Source organism: Helobdella robusta (genome assembly GCF_000326865.2).
Source record: "Helobdella robusta unplaced genomic scaffold HELROscaffold_9, whole genome shotgun sequence".
Classification (NCBI taxonomy): domain Eukaryota; kingdom Metazoa; phylum Annelida; class Clitellata; order Rhynchobdellida; family Glossiphoniidae; genus Helobdella; species Helobdella robusta.
This window is the reverse complement of record NW_008705512.1, coordinates 2,724,599-2,739,461: the sequence shown is the minus strand read 5'-3', so window position 1 is coordinate 2,739,461 and position 14,863 is coordinate 2,724,599. Positions and strand designations below refer to the sequence as shown.

Here is a 14,863-nt window from a genome sequence, read left to right as displayed (position 1 = left end):
TGACATTAATGTGAATTAGGTTAGGAGGAGGATGTTAGTAATGGCGATGGTGAAAACTATGACGATTTTGGTCGGACTAGTAAGTTTAGGAATTTAATTTATTTTTATTAGACTCTATGTGTTGTGATCAATTGACTTTGACTACTGGTTGACCGATAATGAAACCGAAATACGAGTATGTGTGTGGATGTTTCGAATATTTCTTTTTATTACCGCAGATACATTTGAAATTTTCCGATATTAAACACGTTTAACTAAATTCTAATAATTTTCTTAATAACGTCTAAAAAATGCCAAGCCATTTAGTATAGACATCTTCGTTGAATATGACATAAAATTGTTAAACTTCATGTTTGTTATTTGTTTAATATTAACACCAGCCACACGTTTAAAACGAATATCTATCATATGCTTGGGTGTAACAAAAAATTAATTGAAAATCGATTCTTGATAATTTTCAAACACAACATTTAAACTTCAAACTAAATAATTTGTTTACTATAGAGGTACGTTGACAAAGGGCAAGACAATTAGAATAAATATATATTATTTATATATATATAAATATATATTATTTTTTAAATGTAGGCCTTAATATAACGAGAAAAACCCAGTGAAGAATTGAATCAAGTGCAACGAAATGCAAATCATTAATATTTATCTTGAAACAACGTGAATCAATTTAACGCATGAAATGTTAACAAACTTATTGTGCAGTGCAAACATGAAAAAGTGAACTCTCCTCTAATAATCACATCACATAATTTGCAACAAAACTATAAATTAACACATCCAGAAAAACTCAAATTCCAACAATCAAATAATATTTTCATCAATACAAAAAATCATTTGATATGAAATTTCGCAGATATTACGTCTGATACATAATGAATTATTAAACATAAAGAATCTTATAAAGTTGTCAAATTTTGTTGCATCTTTTTAATTATATAAACAAAATTAAGTAAGCACATTTATTGAAATACTTGGAAATAATTTGAAAAGATGGAAAAACTGAACGGAATCGAACATCAATAAAACTTCCATTTCCGATTTTACAAATCCGATAAATGGAGCAATGTTTGTGAGCTGATTTTAAGGTGAATTTGATTTTTAGCAAATGAAAGATAATAAATCTGTTTAATACAATTAGATTCACATTAGATTTGTTTAGCGGTCAAAGTGAGTATGTTTAACGTTAAATTCAACTTGCACGTCAACACATACATGCATGTGTGCATATTCTTCAGTATTGTAGCAGGTTTACTAAACGTTGGAGACCACTTGGACGTTAGACAAAAGCTTCTCTATGTATTGTCATGTGACTCGGGTCTTCTTTTTATGATGTTCCAATCTCGCATGCTATATGTCTTCTGCCAACATCACGTCGTCCTTTGGTCTTTTTTTCCCTGATGATGACATGAATGACCAAATATTTCTGTACCTCTCGAAACATTAGCCAGATGAGCTCTTGCCGACTTTATTCATTTTTCTCTCAAGGTTGATTTTTTGAAAACTTAAAAATTATTGCCCGTGTCCGCCCTGAATATTTTGAGCATCCTTCGATGCTTTACGAAACCTATTCCAATCATTCATAATAGTTGGCGATCGATTTGAATCAGCTGTTGATCCAACTCTTCCCGGTAAAAACTGCATCGTTTCAGTCATCTAAAAATTTGGATAAATCCTTGAATGCTTTAATTTATTCAATTAATTATCCTAAGAAATTCGGCAAGTATGTTATAAAAAAAGTTTTAGATGAATAAAGGTTAAAAAAGGTCAAGGATCTGTTACACTCTCAGGAATCAACAAGACACAAACATTGTACATGAATACATGGTAAACGACGCATCACACGTGAAGCATGTGATTGGCGGGGATCTTTCTGTCAGATTTGAACTAGGTCATTGCACGCTCTGCGAAACAGCACCTGCCGACCTTGACCACTAGGCCATCTCGAGTAGTTTTGTAGGTAATTTTCATGCTGCCTGCTACTCAATAGCAGTTCTGGTTTACGAAAGAAATACTTCGGCATTCATTAATAACTTGAGAAGTATGAGCAGCAGACATTTCAGAAACACCTGCAGAAGCTGAACTAATATGATCTTACGTATATACGAACTGAATAAATAAATATAAAAATTGAAAAAATTGTTCGCAGAATTTAAAGTGATAAAAATCATTCTTTGAGACCGAAAAATTACATTTCCATGTACAATTGTCAAAGTGACATATCAATTTTGAAGTCGGAAATTATCTTTCTAAACGTCGAGATACTTTTAAAAAGAATAAATTTAAAAGATAAGGTGGATGAATGTGCAAATTCAACAATATGAAATCAATTTTTCGCAATAAATTATGTACATTTTGTAATTATGAAATGAATGAACTAATTAATCGAACGATTGAAAAATCACCAATTCAAGTGCAGCTTCGTTTGTAAAAAGAAAACCATTATCTTCAATCAAAACAAAACTTTACATACACGTTCGCGTACACATTCTACGTAACAGAATGAACAGAACAGTCTTCAGTTAAACAAATTGGTCTGTTCTTTCTTTTGGACATTCTATTGAAAGATATGCAATGCAAATCATTCTTCAACCCGTTTGCACATAAGCATGTCATATAATGTAAGATGGATAAAAAATTGACACCTATCCAATCCATACATCAGTCATTATAAAGTTATAAACACTCTTAATACTAAGACAAATACAACACCAAAGTATTATCTACTAAGTTAATACTATAACTGTTTTAATTTATTGTTTGTTACGCGAATAAGTTTAAGTAGTAATAAAATTTACACGCTGAAGAAGGAAGATTGCAAACGGTGAAAACAAACAAACAAACAACAACAACATATGATTGACTTGTGTTAAATCTGAGATCAAATTAGTGCAACGTCAGTGCAATTCAATGGTTTTGTTATTCAAACAAAGTTGATGAGTTTAGTGAATAAATGAATGAAAAAAACGATCGATTGAATAAAACGGATAAAAAATATAATAATTATAAAATATATCATACGAAAATAAAACATAAAAATAAGTGGCAATAAGTCCTTTTTTAGAACGGTTGGTATTGATGGAGAAGTCTCCAAGTAAGCATATTAACGTCGAAAGTGTACGTTCTGTATATCACAATGAAGAACTGCGACATCTAAAGCACAACAGAAAATAGAAACACTTCCTTTCAAACACAGCCAAAAACGTTTACTTGCGTGTGTGACTAGTAAGAAATGTGATACGCAAATGTTAACCTGACTACGTCAACCTATCTACCGCATCAACGCGTGCCGACTGCACTTTAAAGCACATTTATATAAATAATTAAACGAAACGACAGCTGTTGTCGTCGTTACGTTAAAGAGTGACAACATCAAAGCAATAAAAAAAATATTAGCACATACACTACGTAGAACAAAATCACAACAACGTCGATGTACGATAAAATTATTTGAAGACTGTATAAAAGTGAGTATGAGCAATATTTGGACAATAATTAAATTTAGCATCAGATCTATCTAAAATTTTTCCTTTCCAAACCACACCATAACTTAACTCCGAATCTAAAAGGATGGATCATGAAATGAGCATATGAGCTTTGACCCCAGGTTCAAGCTGGAGGCAAAGGTCAAGCCCTTATCTTTATCTTGTAGAGCTTCAATTTGAAACCAAGAAGTTCAGTGAGAACAGCTGAGAATGCAGACAGGACGACAACTTTTGTGATGTTGTAGAGGAGGGGGTTGGCTGACAAACCTGAAACTTTGAATGGACTTTCCACTTCCTGAATCGATGAAAATTAAATAAAGTGTCATAATGAACTGAAAATGGTGGGAATGTTTTAACGAAATGTCAACGAAAGACATTAAAAAGAGTTATAATTTTTTTTAATAAAAAAAATAATTCATATAAAATTAAATAAATCAAAAAATATTCTGAAAAAAAAACATACCTTGAGAAGGTCTTCTGCCAGTTTGAGGACACTGTTAGCAAGAAGAAGTTCATTTTTCTTGTGAGGTTTCTGCTCCATATGCAGGTAGAGGTTTATCTGGAGTTGATGGAGTTGAAAGAATTGATGGGGTTGATGGAGTTGATGGAGTTGATGGGGTTGATGATGAAGTTGATGGGGTTGATGATGGAGTTGATGGAGCTAAGTAATAAAGTTCAACGGTAGAAATATTATTTTAAAATGAATTAAAACACTTGAGAAGAATCTTAACGTGAACAGTAATGACAAAGGTGATACAAGTAAAGATAGAAACAACAAAGATAGAAGCAATAAAAATAGAAACAGAAAAATTTCTTTTATAAACCACTTAGTGACGACAGGTAACAAACGTGCATGCCACACGATGGCGCCTACCTGTTCAGTGATCAGCACAGAGAAGTTCCTGTACTTTTTGTTGATGTTCGTTCCGAGGGTGATGAAACGTAAGAGGAAGAGTCCAAGGCTCAGTCCCCACAGAACCAACTCCCAGTTTCCAAGTTCATCCAGAAAGCATCCGTAGTCTTGTAGTAACTGTTGAAATGATGATGGTGGGTGATTCGTGAAAACAAATGGATACGTAATATGATAAAAAGTGATTGATTGTAGGGCGATTATTAATTCTATATGATGAATTCAATATTCTATCTGTTAAATTCATAACAGCCTTTTGTTTGTACAACCTCATAGAAATACATTTTAAACTTCATAAAATGCAATTAAAACAACAGAACACAACACTTACGGAAAGAAAAATTAGTTTATGAAATACGATGCTGATGATGATGTTGTTGATAATGATGATGTTGTTGTTGATGATGATAGTAACGTGATGACGAAACCAATACGAACCTCAATGCATATGGTTGAAATGATGACGACAGCAGCCAGGAATGCAGTTGATACAATTATTTCCACCGATCTCTGAGGGCCTCTCCTCTATTGCCACAATATTTCATGGCATTTTTATTATTGGCATTTGCAATGTTACAAATTACATACCGTGTCATACGTTTACAACACATTACAAAACACATGCATAAATTTACAATGTTAGACTATGCACCTTACATATGATAGTCCACAATAACAGCATGTTACAATGCACATGTTCTGACATTTTATATCATATTAAAACTAATTTCATTGATTTATGGATCAAGTTTTTTAATAACGACTGTAACGCCTCCAACTGAATTTAATTTTGATTGCAGTTATGGACACAACTGTCAAACAAATCGATAATCAGAAAATTTGAACCAAATGCAACCATATGAATGTAAAAAAGTAATGAATATTGCAAAATATGAACTAAATAATGACAATTGAGTAAAAGTATCACACTGCTGACGTAGCATAAGATGCAAGAGCAATGTAGCAAACCTTAAGAAAAGATCTGATAGAAAGCCACGTTTTTATATTTCTCACTTTGTTCAACCTAATTTGAGGATGATACGAATTATTTTAATCGTTTGTTTAAACTCTACAATACAAACCGATTTTAAAATAAAAAAAAACTGAAAAATAAAGATATCAATAGCGAAAACTTAATGTTAACTCGCATACAAGCAAAATACATTCATAATGTCGGCAAACTAAAAATGAAACTATAGAAAAAAAAACAACAAAAAACGTAAACTTGAGAGTGACCTAAAAAACCCAATACCCATCAATATCCAAACCTAATAGCCAACAGTGCAAACCTGAAATGAGGAAGTTGGTACTTCCTGGCTCTCCTCAACGAAGTTAGGTAGCAGAAGTTCTTGGCGTAGAGGAGTCTTTGGTAGAACGTTCGTTCAGAGACGGCAAGCATGAAGAAGAGGATGCAAGCCAGGCCGAGTCGTTGGATCACTCCATTCATTATGATGATCACCTGTCTGAGAGAGGTTGTTGTACGTGCGTACGTGCTGGTTTGATGGGTAGTTTGTAATAAATAAGCAATAAACAGAGTGTTAATGGACAGATCTTGGTGAAAATCATGGAAAAAACATAAAAGAAACTAAAATTAAAACTTCAACGAAGTAATTTCCAACACAATAGCAGCATAATAGCTGAAATATTCACACAAACGTTTACACATTCACGAGCGCACGCACGCACGCACACACATACAAACCTCCAATTATGACCGAATGCCACATGAATGCCAGTATGAAAGCCAACAGTAACATTGCCCTCAAAAACATTGAGACCTTCCAACTGCTGCCAGCCGTGATAGAGACGGAAGATGATGGGAGTGCAAGCAAGCAGGAAGCTGGAAAAGGAACCGAGGAGGAGGTAGTCGTAGGATAAACAGGATTTCTCCACTTTCTTTATTATGTTCCAGCCTGATTATATAAAAAAACGTATTTGAAAACAATAAGGTATTTAATGGTAAGTTATGGTAAGTTGTGGTAAGGTAAGTGACCAATGGACATTAAAGTATTTAAGAGTGACCAATTTAGCGGTAACGCATTTCACAGAAACGCATAATTTACTGGTTCTTTATTTTGGCACTGTCGTTTATATGTAAATTCAGAGTTAAAGTTGTGTTTAACATGATTTAACAAGATTTAACATGAAAATTGCTTATATTACTGATAGGAAAGTCCTTTCATAAAAAACGAAAAAAAAAAATAAAATAGTCCAATGTAGAATTCGATAGAATACAAAACAAGAATAACCAGTCAGCCAACGAACCGATGTCAAGCATCGTCAGATCAACTTTTTGTAGCTCGCCACCTTCCCATATGATGCAACTGACTGCAATGTTGTGTATGCTCGCATGATGGACGTGTTTGTGTATGTGTATATATACATATATATTTATATATATCTATGTGTGTATGTATGCATGTGCGTACATATGCTCTACTCATACAATGTATTGACAGATAATAATTTTATAAATAATTCATCTTTATAGGAAATTAATTTGTTAGACTGAGAGGGTTGTCATTTATAAATTTATATTCCTGATAACTTGAACAGACATGAATTATTTGCCAATAATGAATATATATTGCCATTTATCTTTGTAGAAATATATCCAAAAAGAAAATTTTTATATCATTAAACTCTTCCAAGTAATTTAAACGAACTTCAATAAAACTTATTGATTAGTTGGTATAAAAACATTTTAACATTTTATTTTAAAGTTTACACACACACACACACACACACACACACACACACACACACACACACACACACACGCACGCAAACACAAACACACAATTTTAAGTCCATAGTGACTTCCTTGTACAGTAAACATAAAAAACAATAAATATTTCAGCAGCCAAATAAATTATTTGCTGCACAAATAAAAAATTCAGAATCACACGGCATGATGTAAAAATTAAATTAATTTAAGACATTGAAGAGTAAATTGAAAAGCGCATAAAAAATAAGCGAAAACAACGCAAAACGCAATTTGAATAATATCAACAATAATAAAGAAATAATAAAAAGCAGATTAATAATAATAATATTAAAGTAGAATGAACCAAACTAAGCAGCAAACCTTTATTGCTCGTTGATGTGATGCCCTTGAGAGCTGATGGAGTCCTCCTGACATCAACATCCAGCGGAAACTTGCTGAAAAAGTTGTCAACATTGTTGATGGTGGTGGTTGTGGCGCCTCTACCGACAAACATTTCGTTCGTCGATACACGTGAGCAGTTTTTCAGAGATAAGTCATTTGCAGCACTCAAATGCCCGCTATTGTCCGAAAATACCTGGCCAGGTCATATCAAATGAAAATATTATTGAAATGATGATAATAAATTGGATTGCATGACGTGGAAAATAATGACAGAAAAAACAGCACTGTAAAAAGTGAGCTGATTAGATGAAAAATATTGAAAGGTGGTATGAGTTCAAAGAGATCGGCAGCTATTAAAAGTTAACAAGGTGGACACGAAAATAAAAATAGTGCAAAACAAAAAAGAAAAGAAATGAAGAATGTAAAAGGGCGGTAACATTATCTCCGGGATGTTCGTGGTTTGTGTGGTACAAGTCTTGCTTGTTGCCCTTCAAATTAACCAGCGACGAACTGCGGCCCATCTGATCAGCCAACTTCGTGCCATCATCTCTCCTGGATGCACGTTTGCTCTGTCGTTTGTTGTCCACATCCTCAACATTCCCACCATTCAACATGGCCTGTTTGTATGGCGATGAATCATTTCCATCCAGGTTCAACCTTGATGAAGAGAGAGATTTCACCTCGAGGAAACCTAATTTTTTCTTTGTTGAGTTGCCCTCCGTCTCATGTTTGCGTTGAAGTAAGTGATGATTGTTTATGCCGGCATTCACGTCTGATGGTGATTTTAAGAAAGTTTTTTTGTGGTTGCTAACCAGTTCGACTTTGATTTGAGGTTTTGAATAAGTCGTCGTTTTAGAATTTGTGGTAAACTGTCTTGGTGCAGCATGGTGATATGATTTCTGTGTAGTTGAGGATACTTTGTGTAAGGTAGTGTCGTCTGCTGATGATGTTGATGGCGTTGGTTTCGAAGGGGGCTTTGATAGAAGCAAGTTTCGTTTTCTCAACAAACATCCACCGTTAGCATCAAGCTTACTGCTCTTGTTACTTTGAAAGAGTAGAAAATCTTTTGAATCAATTCTCTCATTTTTAGAATATTCTTCATCTTGATCACTATCTGCGTGAGAATTATTTTGCGTTTGCATTTCCTGCTGCATCTCGAGGTAAAATCGTCCTGCGCCAGAACGCATGCACTCATCAACATCTTCATCATCAGCGTCTTCGTGTCTTTCATTACAGTTGTTCATCATCACGACATCTTCTTCGGCTACATCGTCGTCGTCGTCGTCGTCGTCATCATCATCCTCATCAGAGTTGATGGTCGACGTGGTTGAGTTCGTGTCGTGGCCCTCACCCCTGATTGACAGATGTCGATTGGTCAGCTGACTAGAATGTACGTTTCCAGAGTTGGGTAGCAATAATGACGTCAGCTCATACGCAACGACATCATCTTCTTCCTCGTCATCATCAGTGTTGAAATGCATTCTGTGCTGTTGATGATGTTGATGAGGATGTTGTTTGATGTTGCTATTTCTATTCTTGAAGACGCAACTCTTTGAATGGCAAGAGTTTGATTGCCTGTCGATACCATTAGGAGCAAAAGGCTTACCATACAACTTGGACTTCTCGTCAAGATGAAAGCTTCTGTTATAATTTTCAGTGTTTGTCATGTTGTTCATGTTCAAATTGTTCTCATTTCGAGAGCTAGCAGACGATTTCAAGTTGCATTCTGAAGTTTTCGTGTTGTGATGTGATGGCGGAGGAGATGAGATGTGAGAGTCTGTTGTCAGCCTGCTCTGCAAGCAGCAGTTGCAGCTTCTTGCAGATTTCACATCTTCAGGTCTGTGGGTGTCAGTACAAATTAGTAGCAGCTCGCATTCACCAACCATTTAAAACTACAAAAAAAAATGTCGCAAATAGTTTCAAGGCAGTGATACATGCATGTTCATTAGTGCATTAAACGTTCATTATAAAGAAGTACGTAGTACTGAGTCAAACAGTTTATTGTCTAATATAAATTTAAATGTGGTTCTAAGAAAAAGATTAACCCATCAGAATGATGATCATTATCTTTATTATCATCTGAGTAGATGTTGTTGATGTCGGCCAAGATGTCATCATCGTCGTCATCATAAAAAATGTTATTAAAGTTCTGACTTTTCATTGGACTTAATCTACAATAAAATTTATTTATTATCCAAAAATAAATAAATTTGTTTTATACATCAGCTCATGTAACATAAAAATGAATGAATGAATAAATAAATAAATAAATGAATAAACGATCAATAAAATACAACGAACTCAAACATGAATGAACATGAGGCAACTCAAACAAGCATCGAATATAAATAAATAAAATCAATACTTCTCTATCAGATTAACATTTAAAAAAAAACAAATGACGAAAACCAAAAAAATAACCATTTCATTACATGTATGAATTCAGCAATATCATCATCATCATAATTGCCATTCATCATGCCCATCTTAGCAACCACCATCATATCATCATTCTAAGTATATGTAGACAAAATGCAAACCTATCTCTGTACTGTGAGATCTTATACGTGGAGGACGTCTTATCTTTCTGTTGTTGCTGCTGTTGTTGTTGCTGCTGTTGTTGTTGTTGCTGGTGTTGAATGGCAGCAGCTGAAGACGACGAAACAATCTGAGTATGAACAATGGCCAGGACTAGAATCATGATGCATGGAGTTAGCAGGTGGGCCAGGGAGAGAGCCTACGTTTTTTTTCTTCATTCATTATCAACTATCCAATTAATTAATTAATTAATTAATTATTAAAAATAAATAAAAACAAACTATAAATCGAATAAATTAAAAATAGAACAAAAAAAATGGTTGGCTGAGTTGAGCTGAGCAGCACGGCACAGCAGAGCACGGCAGAAGACGGCACGCGACAGCTAACCACCTCATCATTTGGAGTGAGATCGTCGGTGAAATAGATGTAGAACGCGCTGGATTGAAGGGCGTAGAGGAACGCAAGCAAGATGAACGTCGACCTACCACAACAATCTACCCACCTGGTACGTTAGGAATATATTTATCCAGGCAATTAATAACGTGTAACAAGGATAACATTATTACTACAAACTATAATAATATTTTTAATATTAATAATAATAGTTAATAATGAAAAGTTGAGATGTCCATTAAAAATTCGGCCAACCATTTGTAGTAGAGAGGTAGGAGCAAGATTCTGACAAGTGACATTCGAGAGATTGTCAACCAGCTGTGACGAGGCTTGATCTTGGAAAATGTCGAACCTTCATTGGCAAAAATTAAATGGGAAAATTTTAATTATAAGAAGAAAGTAGTTGAAGAATTTATTTAACTTTCTTCTCTATGGCAGACTTAATAAAACAGACTATAATTGTAATTATAAACAGTAATGAACTCTAATAAATAGTCTAACTGTAAGTAGATATTTAATTGCTGGCTGATCTAGATCCTATGAAATTATAAAGGCAGCTCAGTTTTTTACAAAATTATTGGAGTTGGTGTAATAATTTGAGTGGTGTGCGTGTGAACTTGCACGGATCTAAGAATATATGGTTTACTGGGTCATATAAACACCTCCACACACACACACACACACACACACACACACACACACACACACACACACACACACACCCCATACAAACACATAACAGCTCACTATATATACATAATCTACATAAGCATTTGAATGTAGGTAATCGATAATTTGCAAGAACATTTTATAATTAAGCTTATTCATGTAAAAACTGTCTCATTATACATTGACTTAAGTAAGGTGCTGACAAAAATCTAAATATAAGCCACCACAAACGTGCAGAAAGACATCCAGACCAGACGCAACAAATAGCCGGCATGAACAAATGCTCATTTCATACATAACACACCACAGATGTTCATTTCGTGCACATCGTAACATCTGAACTGACACATGCACATAAAACATGGACGGCGTCCCATAATTGAGAGAATGTAAAAAAAAGGTGATATGAATGATGAAGAGAGTAGGAATGTAAGAAGAAATAGAAAAATGACGACAAGAAGGATGAAAACATAAATAAACTTACCTCTGACGAGGTCGACATCAATCAGATCTTTGTTCACTTTGGCTCTCTTCTTCGTCAAATTGTGCAGGCTCTGGTGTGGTGGTCAAATAATGCTCTTAGTGTCAATGTTCACATTATATTTTTACTAAATAATTAAAGTTTTGTTTGCAGCAATTGTGGTGGGCATTTGATTTTTTGTTCCACAGTGCCATCACGAAAACATATCAAATTCTTTTTCAATTTTTAAAACTTGAAAACAGAATTCTTATAAAATATTCTAGATGTAATATTAATTGTCACCTCCACCTTCTTCATTTTCAAAGCCACCTTGAAGTTTAACTGCGTGTACGAGACATGAAGCAACAAAACATTTACATTTAAAGCTCATCCCAGCTGTTCAATCTGCACGCATAGACGCACATTATGCACGATCTCTTCTTCATCTCAACCCTGTTATCCAAAACCTATTTCAAGTTGGTACACTCCCCCCCCCCCCACAAAGCACTCAATGCATATGCTCAATTATTTCCAAATGTAAAATTGTAAAATGTCATTTACTTCTTTGTTATCAGTGAACTTCATTATGAAAACGAACTAACACCAGAAGATATAAAATCTTTCCAATACACTTTACTCAGCAAATTCAACGTTAATTACTTTTTGATGCAAACTTAAATAAACTTCAGCTTTTATCAACAGCTGGACGCCAGCCAACATCATCACATCGCAACATCATCTACATGCCATCCCTGCAGCATGCACAATGTACATCAAAACAAGTCACATTTATTAACGAAATTTGAAATATACTAGCATCCTTCGTCTACATTGATTAACTGAAAATACATGTAACCATCCAATGTAGAATGGATGTACATGTATAAACACTCACAGAAAGAAAATAAACAATTGTAATAGTAACTTAAATAGCCGGACTAATGTTAAGACAACAGCAAAAAACAAAGCATGCCACGTCGTTAGCTTCATAGCAACATTTAACAATTGAAAAATTTAAAACATCTTTGCGCACGCACACACTTACAGATGTTATTTATCATATATATATATATATATATATATATATATATATATATATATATTAAATATATATACAGTCGTTTAAAAATATCACAGCATTGCATGCTTTGTTTAATTTGCAAATGAGTTTTTTCAATTTTTCGTACGACGAATTTCAGTTCATTATCAAGTTTGTTCAGTTCATAAACAAAATTTATATTTTGCATTTTCGTCTTGCGCATTCTAACATTAAAAGCTTTTTCTCGACAATCATATGTCACCATGAGCGTTGAATACCGATTTTGTTTTATGTGTCCGTTTATATAGCTTTTGAGTGACTGGATACTACTGGATACTATTTGCTACTGTGTCCTCACTACTTGACAATAACGTAAAAATAGTTCACTACAACAACAATCCAGACAATCTAGGGATTGTTGCAGAATCTTCGCTCATCAAATAAAGCAATAAATATTCAACAACACGCACGCGAAGCTGTGATAGTTTTAAACAACTGCATATCAGATAGTCTCTATCCAATATATATATATATATATATATATATATATATATATTATATACATACATACACACACAGACACACATACCCAAACAGATATATATTATATCTATAAAGTCTGAAAATCAATTATTGTTGTTGATGGTGCAATACATTTTTAAAAAGCAATCAATTAAAATGAATCATATGCCATTTTTTTTAAAAAGTGTTGATCTTATCGTAAATACGTAACAAAAATAAATAAACAATAAAAATAGATACAAAAATAAGAAATAAATGCGACATTCTGTCAAGCAAAAACAACAACAATAATATCATTAGAATAATGATAAAAACAAAAAAATAAAAACATATCATTAAAAATAAATTGGTTTATACATATACTGCATTATTATTATTATTTATATTATTATTATTATTATTTATATTATTATTATTATTATTATTATTATTATTTTTATAAGCGAAGCCATGTCTACTAACTGTCTCAACTTGGTGCGGTAGCGGACTCATCTTTAGACGTAGAATAGTTACACATGGAATAACCGACCATGTAATGGTTGCAATAATTAGAAATTTGGTAAGCTGTTCATTTAATAAGAGAAAGGAATCCATTGATGAGAATTAAATTCTTTTACGCTGATGTGGAAGATCACGACGCTCTTACTACAGCATCATGCATGATGAAAATATAATTAATAACACCTTTGTGTCATCATACTCTCACTCATTCACTCATCAACCCACTCATTCATTCATCTACTCACTCATTTCCTCTTTCACTCACTCATTCACTCATTAACACACACTTCCGAAATTGTAGTCTTAATTTAATCTTTTAAAATTTAGTCTTAAATTAATCTTTTAATCAGAGTATAGTTTGGCATGTTGGTAAACCTTCTTCAATACTCATTAATAGACTGTCACGTCAAAATAAATTGCCGATTATATGAAAGGGAGTGAATATCAGCAATGTTCAATTTGTTGATATTTACTGAGTGTTGTTTCCAAGAAATCCTTCATCATTTTCAAACAGCATGGTGATCAATGACTTCTATAGATTCATGTATCTTGCGATCAAAAACTCTTAGAGATATCCCTGGCTTATATCAATCAGTCTTCCAGAATTTTTGATTTCTTTTCGTAACTTTACATTTTTATAAAAACGTATATGCAGTATAGAATAAGCAACAACATAGACACACGCACGCACACACACACGCACGCACACACACGCACAAACGCTCTGCACACACATAGATAAAAAGGATGCTTAATTTTAAATTTTTATACCAGCATTCTCCTCAGAAAAAAAAAACATTCAAAATCAGAAAAAATATTGTTAATCTAAATGTGACAAGCACTACAAATTGATTTAACGTTGAAATAAAATTGATAAAAACTTAATGCCACGAAAAAAATAATTGTAACAATCAAATACATTGCAAACAGAAGCATAGCAACGTAAAAAAACATCTAAAAAAGTAACATAGCATCTTTTGATATTATTGATTTACCACAGAGTTGGGAGCAAACATGGAGAACAAGGACAAAGAAATGGAAAAACATTTTTCTTTCCATTTTGTTCTGCACACAAAACCCCAAATGTATACAAATATACACACACACATACACACAAACACACACACATCACGTTTGTTTGCGTGTGGTGTGGTGTGTGTGTGTAATTGTGTATGTTTTTGTATAAACATACAAAAAGCCATAGTCCAGACAACATAAATAATGA

At 33.5% G+C, this 14,863-nt stretch overlaps 2 protein-coding genes across 2 annotated transcripts in view; both read right to left on the bottom strand.

Annotated features, from left to right (window-relative positions):
• Nucleotides 1-3,639: 3,639 nt before the first annotated feature.
• On the bottom strand, nt 3,640-5,806 carry HELRODRAFT_71070 (hypothetical protein; the record flags this gene model as incomplete). The annotated part of the gene is made up of 6 exons (XM_009032963.1): nt 3,640-3,792; nt 3,961-4,056; nt 4,372-4,527; nt 4,846-4,932; nt 5,377-5,431; nt 5,697-5,806. 6 exons carry the CDS (start codon nt 5,804-5,806, stop codon nt 3,640-3,642), a joined length of 657 nt encoding a protein of 218 aa, XP_009031211.1.
• Nucleotides 5,807-10,016: 4,210 nt separating this feature from the next.
• The window catches only part of HELRODRAFT_70780 (hypothetical protein), a gene marked incomplete at both ends in the record, with an annotated part of 8,213 nt that continues 3,366 nt past the window's right edge, over nt 10,017-14,863 (bottom strand). The window contains 4 exons of the mRNA XM_009032920.1: nt 10,017-10,253; nt 10,442-10,556; nt 10,703-10,799; nt 11,601-11,670. Coding sequence (XP_009031168.1) covers nt 10,017-10,253; nt 10,442-10,556; nt 10,703-10,799; nt 11,601-11,670 — 519 coding nt within the window. The remainder of the gene's footprint in view (nt 10,254-10,441; nt 10,557-10,702; nt 10,800-11,600; nt 11,671-14,863) is intronic.